The 16,542-nt window shown below is 38.4% G+C and overlaps 1 protein-coding gene across 1 annotated transcript in view; it reads left to right on the top strand.

Moving 5' to 3' along the window:
• Positions 1-16,542, top strand: part of atad2b (ATPase family AAA domain containing 2B) — a 222,741-nt gene that overhangs the window by 66,198 nt on the left and 140,001 nt on the right. Inside the window, exon 4 of the mRNA XM_039748204.1 lies at positions 9,095-9,248. Coding sequence (XP_039604138.1) covers positions 9,095-9,248 — 154 coding nt within the window. The remainder of the gene's footprint in view (positions 1-9,094; positions 9,249-16,542) is intronic.

Below are 16,542 nucleotides of genomic sequence, written 5' to 3'. Positions count from 1 at the left end.
AGCACCAGTTTATTTTTAAAAGAAATTGTCTGCTTTGTGTGTTGTAAGTATCCAAAGAACATTTTTCCTTAACAGTAGAATTACCAAAGTCTACGAAAAAAACCTGTAAATCTAGCCCACCTTAAATCCCTTTGCGCACCTCTCCGTCAGTGTCTTTTGTCCTATAAATGTGCCAATAAAGACCAGCAGCAAGCCGCCTGCTATTCCATCCCCCCACCAAGACAAGCAGCAAGCAGTCTACTATTCCTCCCCACCCCCCCACACTGACTCAGAACAGGCACAAAGTTCTCTCCGTTCATGCCTTGATTATCTGGGAGTGAAGTGCTGGAGCTGGTGGCAGCATCATGCTGTGGGGATGTTTTTCAGCGACAGGAACTGGGGGACTAGTCAGGATAAAGGGAAAGATGACTGCAGTAATGTACAGAGACATCCTGGATAAAAACCTGCTCCAGAGCGCTCCTGACCTCAGACTGGGGCGATGGTTCATCTTTCAGCAGGACAACGACCTTAAGCACACAGCAAAGATATCAAAGGAGTGGCTTAAGGACAACTCTGTGAATGTCCTTGAGTGGTCCAGCCAGAGCCCAGACTTGAATGCGATTGAACATCTCTGGAGAGATCTTAAAATGGCTGTGTACCGACACTTCCTATCCAACCTGATGGAGCTTGAGAGGCGCTATAAAGAGGAATGGGCGAAACTGGCCAAGGATAGGTGTGCCAAGCTTGTGGCATCATATTCAAAAAGACTTGAGGCTGTAATTGCTGCCAAAGGTGCATCGACAAAGTATTGAGCAAAGACTGTGAATACTTATGTACATGTGATTTCACAGTTTTTATTTTCAATAAATTTGCAAAAACCTCAAGTAAACTTTTTTCAAGTTGTCATTATGGGGTGTTGTGTCTAGAATCCTGAGGAAAAAAATGAATTTAATCCATTTTGGAATAAGGCTGTAACATAACAAAATGTGGAAAAAGTGATGCGCTGTGAATACTTTCCGAATGCACTGTATATATGATATTTGGAATAGCTCATTTTATGACCTGTATAGTACATTTCAGAAAACGTGGCATGGATCCAACATTATTCATAATTAAAATGTCACATATATTGTCTCTTTCTTTCACGTGTGTAATAGGAACCAAAGCAAAGAGAAAAGTGTGTACATTGCAACAGGTGCACATTTTGTAAATGTAGGAAGGACGGTCCTTGCGTGTGTGTGAACTGTTAACATTTGAATTTGATGATTGCATATAACGCTGAACTGACCTCTCTGTGCTATTCTTTACTCTGCATGTCCTGGAATACTAAAGAAACCGCACCATACAGCAACATGGAGACTGGCAAGATCGGGAACAAAAAAAAAAACCACGTGGTCACTGATTACAACCGCAAGATGTAATTCAACCGCAAATGAATATGCATAATATGAATAATGTTGCATTAATGCCACAATGTTTTCTGAAATGTACTATACAGGTCATAAAATGAGTTATTCCAAATATTATATATACCCAAGTCTCTGTTTTTTTTGTCAGTGAGTCTTTGACGTCATGAACCATAAGGTGCATACTAATTCAGCGTTAGCAGGAACACTCAAAAAAACTGAATAAAAAAAAAATCAAGTGATGGTGAGATACGAATAAAGCAGATTCACCAGCGTTTGTGTGTCAGCTTTTATCCGTCCAGATTAGAGAATGTCCACTTCCATTACCTCAAAACACCACTCACATCTGCAGTTACTTTTTATCTGAAACTGGAATTAACAAAAAAAGGTAACTTTTTTAAAAGTACTATACATGTATACCGGCTGTTACAGACGCAGACCAAATGTATGTGTTTATTGTATAATATTAACAATAAGAGCAGCTCACTACTGAAAACAGTAATTATAGGAGGCAGTCAGGATTGAACCGGTAACTCTTGATTACAAGTCAGCAACTCTTACTGCTACGCCACGGAAGCTGTTGTTTCGTTTTTGAACATTTTGTGAAAGTGTTTATTTGATCTTTAGACTTCAGGCTTCACACATTATATGGTTTATGCCTGCATTTTGTCATTTATTACTAAAATATTTAAAAAGTTTCTGTTTCAACAATGTGTTAACACAGATTATTGTAGAAACGGAACACACATGAAATGAATGTGTTCCAAATAACGATTTATTTCCACTCTAAAACTCTAGCACTTCACTCTCAGATAGTTAAGGCATGAGCTGGAAGAACTTTGTGCATGTTCTAGGGCAGTGGAGGGATGGAATAGCAGGCTGCTTGACTTTATCGGCACATTTATATGAGAAAAGATGCTGATGGGGAGGTGCGAAGGGATTTAAGGTGAGCCAGAGTTTTTTCATAGGCTTTGGTAATTCTAGTGTTAAGACTCGATCAGGGTCTAAAGGAAATATGTTATGTATATTTAAAAGCAGTTTTTTATAAGCAAAGCAGAGAGTTTCATTTCATCAAATATTACACTTATTCACAATTATTTTAACCCAAATTGAGTCAGAGCTCTGGAAATTTCTATCAGATTTTTTCAAAATATGTGTGCACGATATATTTTTAGCAGACATTTTGAACACTCAATTTAATGCTAATACATTTCAGAGAAATAAGTCCCATTCACACTTAATTTCTTAGCCATAGAACAACATTTTCAAACACACGGAACATTCCTTTAAGACATTCTAATCACTGGCAACTTCCCCTAACATGTAATCTTATAATAACTAAAGTATCATTTTTTTCCTTTCATTCCTTTTCATACATCCTCTCGATCCGTCTTACTCAACTCCCAGTCTCTCACTTGCGCTCTTTCCTCACTTGTGGAACTTTGCAGTGCGTTTTGTTCTTTTAAGTATTTATTGTAACTAATCACCTCATTACAGTCTGTTAATGGTATCTTCGATTTCGTCGTGCTTCCTACTTCACCGTCAGTCCACTTCCTCCCACATTTTGAACACTCACTGTCATCATTGGTAAAACCACAACATCTTTGCTTCATGAACCTTCTTTCAGTCACCGGCCATTACTCTGTTTATACCACTTAAATACATTCCTTCCCAAATTTAAGATGTGACTTCTGGTCTACATATTTCCATAGACTTTTTAATATTTTTTAGACCTAAAACCTCAATTTACACACACAATCTCACAGTCGCAATAGTCACAATTATTAATGTACCAAAGGAAATAGAGCCTTTAATAAAGAACAACAAGTTAACTGCCCTCTCTCACTCATTTTGCTAATCTGGATGAACAAGATGACATCAATCAGTGCTGCAAATTCCAATGAAGAGCAGCACTACATCTATTCGGCCACAAAGAGAACACACAGTCATTGCATAGAAGACATAACTTTACAATCTATAGTCGTTGCATAGAAGACATAACTTTACAATCTATACTAATTACAAAAATCTTTTCTTTTAATCTAATCTCTAATCTTTTTCTTAGAAAACCTGTACAAACATAAAAAGGGACGTACAATCTTATTTTCTCATCTAAACCTACACTCTCTCTTTCTGGGCTTATTTATTTATTATCTATTAAACACAGAGAGTTGTATCTATAGCCTTTTTCTTCAGTTTTTTATTTATTTACTTTTTTAACTAAATCTACACTCCACCCTTGAGTGAGCTATTAATTCTGCCCTCCCTAAATGAACACTTTTTTGACATTTCCGCCAAAGCAGCTTTCTTCTAAGGCCATTCAGCACTACTCCTGTAGCTTCCTAGGGATAACCTCGTACAAAATGAGCAGGCTCTTTCGCCTGTAGTAACAATCAGTCCCAGTCCAGTATTTGAGGTAACCCAAACAAACTGGTCTGGCTCCCTCCTTTGTAGTAAACACTAAGTCCGAAGTTGGAATTCAGTAGTTGGAATCCTTTCTAGTTAATCTATTATTACAATACACGTTTACCAAAGATAATTTATCCCCATAACCCGATAATAACGATGCCCCTTCCTAGTTAATGTGCTATCATAATAGCCAGTTACCAAATAATGAGCCTGCGCCACCAGACTTTAGCATCGGAGAGGTATTCAATAGGATTTTTACCTGTTCTCCACTCACTCCATTGGAATTACCTAGTGTAATTCACTATGGCGACCTCCCATCTGGCCAGCTCTATTCCAAAGTGATTGCCTCAATAGTACCTTACAACTATCAACCAACACAACCAAGTAACCCAATGGAGAAGGATTAAACAGAAATTTATTGGCACTAACTCAGCCCCTCATTAGGTTTACTGGAAGAATAAACTTCCAATGACTTGGTACTCCAGGACCTACTGGGTCCCCCAATATTACATTTCTGCCATATTGGGCAGTAGCATAGCAACCTATAAATACTCTACTCTATAGGCTTTCAATCAATCTCTCGGCTCTGCGCTTCCACTATTCCTTACGCACTTTTTAGCTCAAAAAGAGAGATGTTTCCAACCATGTCTTCTTTGGCAGGGTGAAATCTCTGTGAAACTGACACAAATAATTTAGTACCAAAAATGCTTACCTTTAAATGGTGCCACGTTTGTGTCAGCTGTCACAGCCCAGTTCCTTTCTCCTGCCTGGCTCACCAGATTATGTAGTGGAAAAAACTTTTCCTGTTTTCAAAGAAGTTATTCTCGGAAAACAGATGAAATTGCAGAACAATTCTTTATTTGCTCATAGATATGAACAAGTGTCTCAGTCCATGGAGTGAGCAATCAATAATAATAAAAAAAAAAATTAATCTGCCTTTATGCTTTTCTGTTACATTACCTCATCTAATACATCACATCAGCTGACTCATAGTATGCATAGCTTCATCCAATCAATGAGTGCCACCAGTACTTTCTGACTCCTTTTGACTCTCCCATTAATCTGAATATTGCCTCTTAAATAGAGGTGATCTGAGGACTCTTGTATTGATTTTAGCACCACTTCATAAGAGGGATGTTTGGGCTTTCCCATCAATTTATTACCACTTTCTAGATGTATGTGTGTGTTACTCATCTGTTTTATTTTAACCTTAGCAATTATCTTGGTGGATCCTCTAAAGTGAGAGTTAGGTCATTCTGGTGACCCTTAGTTCGCACACATTTAACAGCTGCATTGCTTACATAGATCAGTAATTGTCTTATCAATAACTACCTGGACCATCCATCCATCCTCTTCCGCTTATCCGGGGTCGGGTTGCAGGGTGGCAGCTTAAGCAGAGAGGCCCAGACTTCCCTTTCCCTAGCCACTTCTTCCAGCTCTTCCGGGAGAATCCCAAGGTGTTCCCAGGCCAGCCGGGAGACACAGTCCCTCCAGCATGTCCTGGGTCTTCCCCGGGGCCTCCTCCCGGTTGGACGTGCCCGGAACATCTAACCAGGGAGGCGTCCAGGAGGCATCCTGATCAGAAGTCCGAGCCACCTCATCTGACTCCTCTCGATGCGGAGGAGTAGCGGCTCTACTCTGAGCCCCTCCCAAATGACTGAGCTTCTCACCCTATCTTTAAGGGAAAGCCCAGACACCCTGCGGAGGAAACTGATTTCAGCCGCTTGTATTCGCGATCTCGTTCTTTCGGTCACTACCCATAGCTCATGACCATAGGTGAGGGTAGGAACGTAGATCGACTGGTAAATTGAGAGCTTTGCCTTACGGCTCAGCTCCTTTTTCACCAAGACAGACCGATGCAAAGCCCGCATCTTTTTGCTGATGCCGCACCGATCTGCCTGTAGATCTCATGCTCCATTCTTCCCTCACTCGTGAACAAGACCCCGAGATACTTGAACTCCTCCACTTGGGGCAGGGTCTCTCCCCCAACCCTGAGAGGGCACTCTACTCTTTTCCGGCTGAGGACCATGGTCTCGGATTTGGAGGTGCTGATTCTCATCCCAGCTGCCTCGCACTCAGCTGCGAACCGTTCCAGAGAGAGCTGAAGATCTCGGCCTGATGAAGCAAACAGGACAACATCATCTGCAAAAAGCAGTGACCCAATCCTGAGTCCACCAAACCGGACCCCTTCAAAACCATGGCTGCGCCTAGAAATTCTGTCCATAAAAGTTATGAACAGAATCGGTGATAAAGGGCAGCCCTGGCGGAGTCCAACTCTCACTGGAAACGGGCTCGACTTACTGCCGGCAATGCGGACCAAGCTCTGACACCGGTTGTACAGGGACTGAACAGCTGTTATCAGGGGGTCCGGTACCCCATACTCCCAGAGCACCCCCCACAGGATTCCCCGAGGGACACGGTCGAATGCCTTTTCCAAGTCCACAAAACACATGTAGACTGGTTGGGAAACTCCCATGCACCCTCCAGGATTCTGCTAAGGGTGTAGAGCTGGTCCACTGTTCCGCGACCAGAACGAAAACCACACTGTTCCTCCTGAATCCGAGGTTCGACTATCCGGCGGACCCTTCTCTCCAAAACCCCCGAAGAGACTTTTCCAGGGAGGCTGAGGAGAGTGATCCCTCTGTAGTTGGAACACACCCTCCGGTGCCCCTTTTTAAAGAGGGGGACCACCACCCCTGTCTGCCAATCCAGAGGCACTGTCCCCGATGTCCATGCGATGTTGCAGAGATGTGTCAACCAAGGCAGTCCTACAACATCCAGTGCCTTGAGGAACTCCGGCGTATCTCATCCACCCCGGGGGCCCTGCCACCAAGGAGTTTTTTGACCACCTCAGAGTCCCCAGGCTCTGCTTCCTCATTGGAAGGCATGTTAGTGGGATTGAGGAGGTCTTCGAAGTTCTCCCCCCACCGACCCACAACATCCCGAGTCGAGGTCAGCAGTGCACCATCCCCACCATATACAGTGTTGACACTGCACTGCTTCCCCCTCCTGAGACGCCGGATGGTGGACCAGAATCTCCTCGAAGCCGTCCGAAAGTTGTTCTCCATGGCCTCTCCAAACTCCTCCCATGCCTGAGTTTTTGCCTCATCAACCACCGAAGCCGCATTCCGCTTGGCCTGCCGGTGCCTATCAGCTGCCTCCAGAGACCCACAGGACAAAAAGGTCCTATAGGACTCCTTCTTCAGCTTGAAGGCATCCCTCACCGCCGGTGTCAATCAACGGGTTTGGGGATTGCCGCCACGACAGGCACCGACCACCTTACGGCCACAGCTCCTGGACTCCCAAGTTATTTGTTTCACAAAAAACAAAACGTTGCATTCACATAACTCAATTGTCTACCTGAGGATGTATTTTATAAGTATGCTATATTTAATATATACCTATAAAGATACAGATGCGGCCAACACTTAAAGAAAATAACTAGTATGAAACTATTTATTTAACATATATAAAAACCAGTTCATTACTTATTGTTAAAGAACTACATACGAGGTGAGATAACTGGATTGGTAAAAAAAAAATGATGAATTACAGCATTCTAAACATTGTCATCTTCTATATACTCCCCCTCCCGTATCTTCCATTGATTGAAACAGTGCTGGAAGTCTTCATGCTTGATGCTTCAACAGGCTTGCCGTTTCTGTCTTCACTTCATCCATTTAAGAAAAATGTGTTCCCTTCAGGTCACTTTTGATTTTTGGGAACAAGTAAAAATCACAGGGAGCGAAATCGGGAGGATGATCGAAGACAGGAATGTTTTTGTCAGTCAACAACTGCTTTACAGACAAAGCATTGTTCACGGGAGCCTTGTCTTGGTGAAGCACCCACCCCCATCTTGACCTGGGTGATTGAATGTCGGTTCACGGCCATAATTCGTTCAAAAACCGAAGCAACTTCCCCCATAGGACTGTATGTAAATACAATTAACTGTTCCAGACCATACGAACTGTATGTAAATATATATATTTTTTAAGTTTTTAAGCACAAATATAGTTAATTAAACCATAGAATGCACAGCATAATAGTAAACTAAATGTAAAAACATTGAATAACACTGAGAAAGCCTTGAACAACAGAGAAAACTAACACTGCAATAGTTTGCGCTATAGCGCTACCAACCGCCGGCTAAAAGCGCTTTTTAAATGAGTTTTAAGCACAGGGAAAAAAAATTAACATTTGAAAAAATCCTTAATTTAATAAACCATCAAGAAAAATAACATTGCAACAATGCATTCTACGAACAGATCACTGGAAACAGAAGTGAAAACAAAATCAAGCCCAGTGCATTCTTTAACTGCCTTCCTACCTTAATGCGTCCAGCTCTCTCTCGCGCTGCCTGTGTGTCTGTATCTCGGGCTGCCTTTGTGTGTGTGTGTGTGTGTGTGTGTGTGTGTGCGTGCATGCGCGCTTGCGTCTCTCTCGCACTGCCTGTGGGCGCACGTGCGCCTCTCTGCTCTGACTGTGTGTGTGCACACGTGCGCCTCTCTTGCGCTGCCTGTGTGTGTCTGTATGTCACGCTCTCTTGCTCTCTCTCTATCTCGCTCACTGCACAGGAAATGCACAGGGAGAGACTGAACATGTACAAACCGAAAGGGAAACTGGCTTGTTCGTATACCGAGTGTGTGGTCGTGAACCGAGGCAAAAGTTTGGCGAACTTTTTGGTCGTAAAAACTGAATTGTACGTGTACCGGGATGTTTGTGAACCGAGGTTCCACTGTATATACATATATATACATATATATACACATGTATATGTTTCTTAAACTGCAAAAAAAAAAAATTTAGAAAATGATTTTTTATAGAAATACAGGCATAAATACAGAATAAAAAGGAGACATTGGATGTCTCAATGAAAAACACAATGCAACTGTAGTTGGCAGTTTTTTTTTTTATTTTAAACCTATATCTGTTTAATAAATAACATTACCATCACTATTAAAATGTGTCATGTTTTTGTACCTAAATCAGCCAATTCTAACTGATGCAGTTTAGCTGCTTGGAGTTGCAAAGCTTTTTGAAATTTTTTTCCATCAATATCTTTTGAGACCTCTTTAGGAGCTTCAATACGACACGCATTGCTGAGTCGGAATTTCTCTGTCGATTCAGCATGTCACCCAAGCAGCATTCTCTAAGTGAATGTAACATACTAGTTCAGTAACTTTTAAGTTTACTAGTTTTTTGCATTGCCTTGGGGTGTATTCCAGTATATAGTTAATCTTTCTGTAAATAGCACAAATGAAATGTACTTGATGATTGATATTTTTTGCCCCCACTTTCAGCTCGTATTGGTCGCTCTCGAAGGAATGACGAAAGTGGAAGCACAGATCACTCTAGAATGAACGGAAACATTGAAGTCAGGAGGAGCTGTCGGTCCAAACGGAGCAGATTTGAGTCTGTAAATCAGAGCATGCTTTTTGACCAACTTGTGAACAGGTTTGTAGTGTAAAATTATGTCTCATTACTAATGATTCTATTAAAGCAAAGTTTTATAAATATATACCCTTGCTAATAATAAATGTCTTATACTGTTGTATAAAAGTCCAGCAACTAACATACACTTTCCCTTTATAATAAGTAGAAAAAACAGCTTAAACTGCATAAGAGTATAGATTAAGAAGTACCAACAGCTTGGACAGCTTACTTTGGTATGAATGACTATGATGTCACAGTTTTTATCAGGGCTGTGGAGTCGGAGTCGGAGACAATTTTGGGTACCTGGAGTCGGAGTCGGCAAAAAGTTAACCGACTCCGACTCCTACTAAATTTAAATGGGAATTAAAAAAGTAAGTTGAAATGTCACAATTCACAAACAGTCATAATGAACTACTTCTCTGCTGTAAGAATAAAGCCCAATGCATGCAGTTACCACAAAACGAACATGTCAAGTAACCATGAAGCATGCTTTTCATTGACTGTATGCGTCACTATATGGGATGTAATGTACAGGTAAGGTGCGGCACCGCTTTCCATTGTGTCGTGTTCCACTGTTACAGGGAACTGTGAACCTAGCCTAAAGCCCACTGATTTTAGATTGCATTTAAAGGGAACCCGAGGTTAGAGGAATATGGAGGCTGCCATATTTATTTCCTTTCCTTTAACTATAACTATATTCCAAGTTTAATATAGGTTTTCCAGATATTGTTTTTAGTTCATATAGTTAAGCTTTTTTTTTTTTGTTTTAAAAGTTAAAACTACCAAAGAATGTGGTTTGTATTTTTGAACCAATACATTTCCTGTTCCTGATTTTTATGCCTCCTATTACTATCCAGACACTTATTTAAAAAAAAAAATAAATAAAATAAACAAAACCTTGTTTTCATTGTGTTTGTCTTTAATCTGGCATTATAGTAGAGTGTTGGCTTCCTAGCCAGTAGTTCTGTGGTGAAATGACATGTATGTTGCCTTCCTTTCCTTCAATGGATGTAGAAAATACATTAGCATAGTACAGTATATACATACAGAGGAGTCGGAGTCGGAAGATTTAGAAACTGAGGAGTCGGAGTCGGAGCATTTATCTACCGACTCCACAGCCCTGGTTTTTATGCGTGTAAATTTGTTGATCTTGCACCTAGCCATTAATAATTGTTTGTGATCTTCCAATGATTTATAATTTCTAAATGCATGCATACAGTATGCACAGAGTCTGAAAGTTGGTTTGTTCACAATATCTATGTATGTCAGCGAAGTTATCTTGTGTAGATGCTTTGTCCTTGAGGTGAAATGTGGTATGATGCATCACTCATTCCCTTTAGAACAGGAAGCAGTGTTTAACTGTTTTAGGGCTGATGTCGACTTTTGTCAGAAGGAGGAGTTGGCGATGATAATCGACAGTAAACTGCGACAAAACCAACCATTATGTTTTAGTTGGACTCTTGTTGCTAGAAGGAAAGTTAGATTCAGTGGTTTGACCGTGGATGACGTTTTCCTATTATCTCTGAACTGGACTATGACTTGTCAGACTCAGATTTTGATACAAGTGACTGAAAACAAATGTGGGGTTCCAGCTTCAGCTGATTGGTCCCCAGTTAATCATTTTACTGACAGTAGTCACCAGGAAGGACTGCCACTTTACAATGATAAGAGGTAGAAACCAGATTGCAATGCACTGCGACTGTGTCCCAGCCATGCAAAAACAGCCTGGCCACACATTCTTGGCAAACTGGAGCCACAGCATGCAGCAACAGACGTTTTATGTTGATTTCTGTGTGAAACCATTGCTTGTCAGAAACTTTTTTTTTTGGAAGAATATTCAGCCCCCAAAGAGTTAAAAGCCTCACCCAGAAGCAGTGTCATATACTACAACATTATTACTCATTTGGACGAATACTAAATGAATATGCTGAATATTTTTAGTGGCTGCTAATTTGGCATATCCATAATCCTAATATGTATGAATGGGGTTGTTTATATGAGAGTTCCAAAACACTTGTATCCCAGCCTAGTTTTATTACTCACCTTTACTTATTGCTGCTAAGAGAAGAATATGAATAAATGTAACTGGAGCTTAGCATAAGTTGTTGTTGTTCTAACAAAATTGAAAAATCAGTGCTGCTTTTTTTGATATATCCAAAAAATACAGAAAAACAGAGAGATAATACTGCAACCAAAGCAAGACCAACCCTTTGAATAAATATCCCCTATAACTGAGTGACTAAAATGTCCTGTAAACCCATTTATTAATTTTAATGCTAGTCTGTGGCATATACATATTTGCTAAGGTTATATATATTTCTTAACATTTTTAAATAGCTACATTCATGAAAAGATATACTATATTAAATGGGCTTTAAATGAGTGCACAACATACAAGTCCTATTTGTTGTTCTTGTGTTTTTCTTTTTTGTTTACTATGTAAATAACAATAATTATCCAAAGCACTACCACATAGTGCATTTTTTTCCGGCTACCTTTAAGGCCTTTTTTCATTGTTCCTATTTGCAAAAACGGGGCAGCCCTTACTGCGATTTATCCTGGGTGGATGTTAGGGGTTACCAAAAACTATAGTGCAAGAAGAAAAAGGAATACCACTGCTAGAAAGACTTACTTCAAAAACCACATTCACTTGAAAACAAAGTTTTTGGCATGTGTATTGGCAGACATCTCCTCATCCAACAAAGGTCTGGCTTATCATCATTTCGGGAGAGGGTCACATTGGGAAAGGTGGCCATATCAAGCTACGTGTTCGGTGTACATCTACAGCAGCTGGAGAAGCAACCTTTTTGAATGGTGGCAAACGAGCACTCCAACATTAAATGTGGTGAGGACAGCCATGGTTAAAGCACAGACTTGAGTAGCATATTCTAGCTGAAGGGATTTTGCGAGGAGGAGTGGTGAGTTGATGTAAAAGGCTGTTGGGCAGTTATGTAAAATGCTTGCAAAAAGTCCTTTCTGCTAAAGGGGGCAATACCAGCTTCTGAGGCTAAGGTTGTACATAATTTTTTTTCCTAGTAGACCATTACATCTGTTGGATCTTTTTGTTGAATAAATGATTGTAAAGGCACATCCTCATTGTAGTTTTATTCAAGTATGTTACTTTTATTTTTAGACACTGTTTGAATGAAGATCTACCATTTCCTGTTCAAATACATGAAAAAGTTAATTTCCGTGGGGTGTACTTATTTTTTCCACATGACTGCATATGTTTAGGAGACATGCATATTCATTCTGACAACTTGCTTAAAGCTATGTGGTGTCCATAGCAATCCAGGTTAAAGCAGAACTTTTAAGGCCTGGAGCAAATGAACATGATAAGCAAAATAAAGCATATGTTCTATTGAAATATATTTATCTACATTGCGGATCTTAATTTTGAAGTGGTTAACTCTTACAAGGTCTAACAAATCTTCATGCTCCTGTGTTCTGCCATTTTCTTGTAAGCAGTTTAAAGTACCTAGGAGCCTAGCTGTTTTTATTCTTAAGCAGCTTGCAGAGGACAGCTGTCTCACTGCCTTCATACCTTTGCGGTGCTACTCTATAATTTCACATCTGGGTTCCCTGAGAACTAGTAAGTACTGGGAAGGCCTTCTGTGTTACATCACAAGCGGTAATATCTTCCACCAATTGAAAGTGAGTTTTGGTGGAGGCCAACATGTTAAATGAAAAACTGCTGTCCCTTTACCATCATTACATGTTATCTTATTTGGCAATCCTGTTTTGTCTCTACTGTTATCATCTAGTTGTTATAATAAAGTGTTCCTCGTGTAATTGATAGTGTTAAGTCCCTTTTTAAAGTTTTTATTGGAAAGTTGACAAAGGGAGTGAAAAGGTAACGTGAATATTACTATTACGACGTATGTGTAATTTTAAAATGTGTGTACTTTCAAATTGTCACTGTTTAATTTTAATTGTTTTGTTTAATTACAAAGCATTTAACATGAACATGCATATTTTATGTTTGCACAAAACTTAGGCTTGGATTCTGACAACCATCGTCTTCAACTAGGCTCATATTTTGTTGAAGGTAACAGCAGAAGCAAATGGTTGGAGAGAACACCCACATAGTAGTTAGAGGAAGGGGAAAACACACTAACCCATGAAGAGCTGAGGAAAGCAAAGGCTAGCCTAATACAGGCATTGGGATAACTTCAGCTAATGCCTCTACAGTTCCTAACTGTAGATGGGAAAGGGGAAACCTACTTTCAACAAGCTCCTGGCAAACTGAAACATTTATTATCTTGACCATACCACTACATCACTTGCAGGCAGTTGATTACTGATAGCCAGTTACTGCTCTTTCAAACCTAGGCCTAACAGACCCAGGAATGTTTTTTTTTAACGTTTGACTGCTGACTTTCAGTCTCAGAATTAATTTCTGCACTTCTGGGGGAACCCAACCTGAAAATCATCTTTGAGGATTCAAACTAAAAGTATTCAAGCCAGACCTTACCAGGAAAATCAAACATAGAATCAAAAAAAAAGTTTTAATTTACAGAAATTGCCTTCCCAGCTCGAAAGATTAACATGCTTTTTCCACAGTTCTCTTAGTATGCTTCCTCTTCGACTTCTCAATTGACTTGGGAGTTTCTACCTCCCCATGATCTTTTTAATGCCCCCAATAGGCTAAAAGCACTAAGAGAGAAGTATGCATATATATTAGCTTGAAGGGTCTTTTCATTCTTTTTACAGCAGAGGTTCAATGTATGTTGTTTCATAATTTAACTAACTAATTGAATTGTTGTTTTTAACCTGAGTATCCCACCACTTGGCTAAATGTATTTTTTGGTTTACATTACTCCAATCCTAACAGTAGTTGTAGCTCTATCTTAATGCATTTTGTATCATTTTAGTAGCTAATAGTTTACCTGATTTATTACTTTTGATTTTTTTTGTCTTCTCCTACAAGCAAAAATGCTTGTGTTATATATAGTATATAACTAGTTTAGTGTCTTTAATGTTTCATGAAATCAAGGCATACAACAAATAAACAATTGCAAATAAAAAAAAAAGTTAGTCTAGGAATAAATTAAGTGTACAAAATATTATTCACATTTTTGATACAACAGCCAAACACACTCACAGCATTCTTTCAACAAGGGAAACCAAATATTGGTCAGAAAGCTTTGCCCAACATTGTTGCAGAAGTTCCCACAAATATGTTGCACTTGTAGGTTGCTTTCCTTTCACCCTTCTGTCCAGTTTATCCCAAACTAACTCAATGGGGTTTAAATCTGGAGACTGTGCTGGCCATTCCATGTTTTGAGGTGTACCTTTTTGTTCTTTTCTTTAAACACTACCTGTCAAACGTTTTTGAACACCTCAGTTTTTCTTCAAATTTAATCAGTTGAAATTCAATGAATGACCTAAATGTTGACAAGGTAGGTAAGCAGTAAACTGCTAGCGGTTTAATCTTAAATTTTAGGTTAGCCAAAACTTAAAAAAAAAAAAAAAAGGCAATTTTAGAATATTACAAATGGACCTTCCTCAAGTAACAACTAATAGGTTACAACCTACAGATGTTCTGTAGAAGTTAAAGTAAATTAAGCCTTGTAAGTTGAAACAAACAATATACACAATTATCACAACTTCTGTTGATTACTTAAAAACCCTCTGTCTGTCTTAAAGGTCATTCACTGCATTTCAAATGATTAAATTTGAAGAAATTAAAATTAACTGTATATTGAAACTTTATGCATTTTCTTCAGGAATTTTCATATTTTTATATAAAACAGAAATAACACTTATTTTCAGCCACATCACAGTGCAAATTAGTGTAGTATTTTGATTGGTTCTGCCAATAAATCTGTCTTTAAAATGATACGAAATTTCTAAATAAGGCAGCACTGATTGTTTATTCAGCCAGTTGCATAAGCAGATTAGTTTACACCATTTTTTGTTATCCATTTTTCAATGGATACTCTCTTTTTTTTCTTCTTTTTCTTTTTCTAAACAACATATTCAGATAAAGAAAACAAATATAATGCAGTAATAATATTTTTTTGGCAGGAATAAGCTTACAAAGTAATGTACTAATGCATATTTGGTTGTGTGTGTATGTGTTTTTAAGGCAGTTTAGTGGTTTTTCTTTTAATGAAACTATTATTGTATTAAGTTACTTTGTATTTTGAAAAGTAATCTGACTACGTAAGGCACATAGCTTTTAATATGTTCATTAACATCTTTTTAAAAAATTCTCTATCAACATCAATTGCTGTAGAATGAAGATTTTGAAAGTCTGTTGTGTGACAAGTTTAAAGCTTTCTTTACTAGACTCTATAGCAGGGCTTGGTTTGATAGCATCTGCTTAGACAGTTTTTAGTCTGTGGAGATCTAAGTTTGCTTTATTTTTTTATATAATTTTTCTTCATGTTGATAAGTATGTTTTTAAAGGCAATATCAACATCTAATTAGGCTGACTTGTTTTTGTTCAATGGAAAAACAATGGAATTGAGAGGAATATTTATTTAAAAAAAAAACAAATGTTCATGAATGCATTTAATTTACCCTGACTTTCTGACCCTTCTTTCAGTTTACTTCTTGTATTGCAAATTTTGTTGCTTGTTCAGCATTTTCTTGTATTTTCCTGAATTTTTGTCTTTAATTGTGAGTTTGTATTGTACTTAAAGACAATTATATGAAACACAAAGCTTTGAATTAATTTGGTGTTTTATGCTGACATTATGTGTGTTCAATGTTGTGTATTTGCTCTTTTTTGCATTTTCTCTCTTGTTCTTTCTGAAACCTGAAAATTGTGCTATGCAGTATACTGTAAATAAAATGTATTATTAATATGGTTGTTAATATTACACTAGTTGATTAAATTTGTCCATTTGAAAAGAAGCCTCTCACTAGAACTTCCCACTGTCAACCTATGCAGCTATGCCAACAGAAGCACCTAAACTAGATTTTGCTTGAAAGTATATGTGTAAAGAATATAATGTGATATATTCTTTAACCGTGATACGTTTTAATTATGTTGTGATATAAAATTTTGGCCATATAGCCCACTTCTAATTAGAACAGTAACAGCTGCTAATTTACTACAATTTTCATAATTTTGCTTATCACATATAAAGGCTGCTTAAAGCTAATAGGAAATCATTTTTAATTACTAGTTTTCAGGGGAACCGTTTTTCTATGTAAAATACACATATCTTTTTGAATTTTAGAGAAGTAAAGCAGTGCATTTTTAGCATTTTAAATCTCCTAAAATCAAATAATTTAACAAGATGGATTAAGTTAGTACTTTCTAGTAATAGATTAAAAAAAAAATATAAGATGCATATTGATC

The sequence above is a fragment of the Polypterus senegalus genome, chromosome 3, assembly GCF_016835505.1.
Source record: "Polypterus senegalus isolate Bchr_013 chromosome 3, ASM1683550v1, whole genome shotgun sequence".
Classification (NCBI taxonomy): Eukaryota; Metazoa; Chordata; class Cladistia; order Polypteriformes; family Polypteridae; genus Polypterus; species Polypterus senegalus.
Note: the sequence above shows the minus strand (reverse complement) of the source record. Positions and strands in the feature narration are given on the sequence as shown.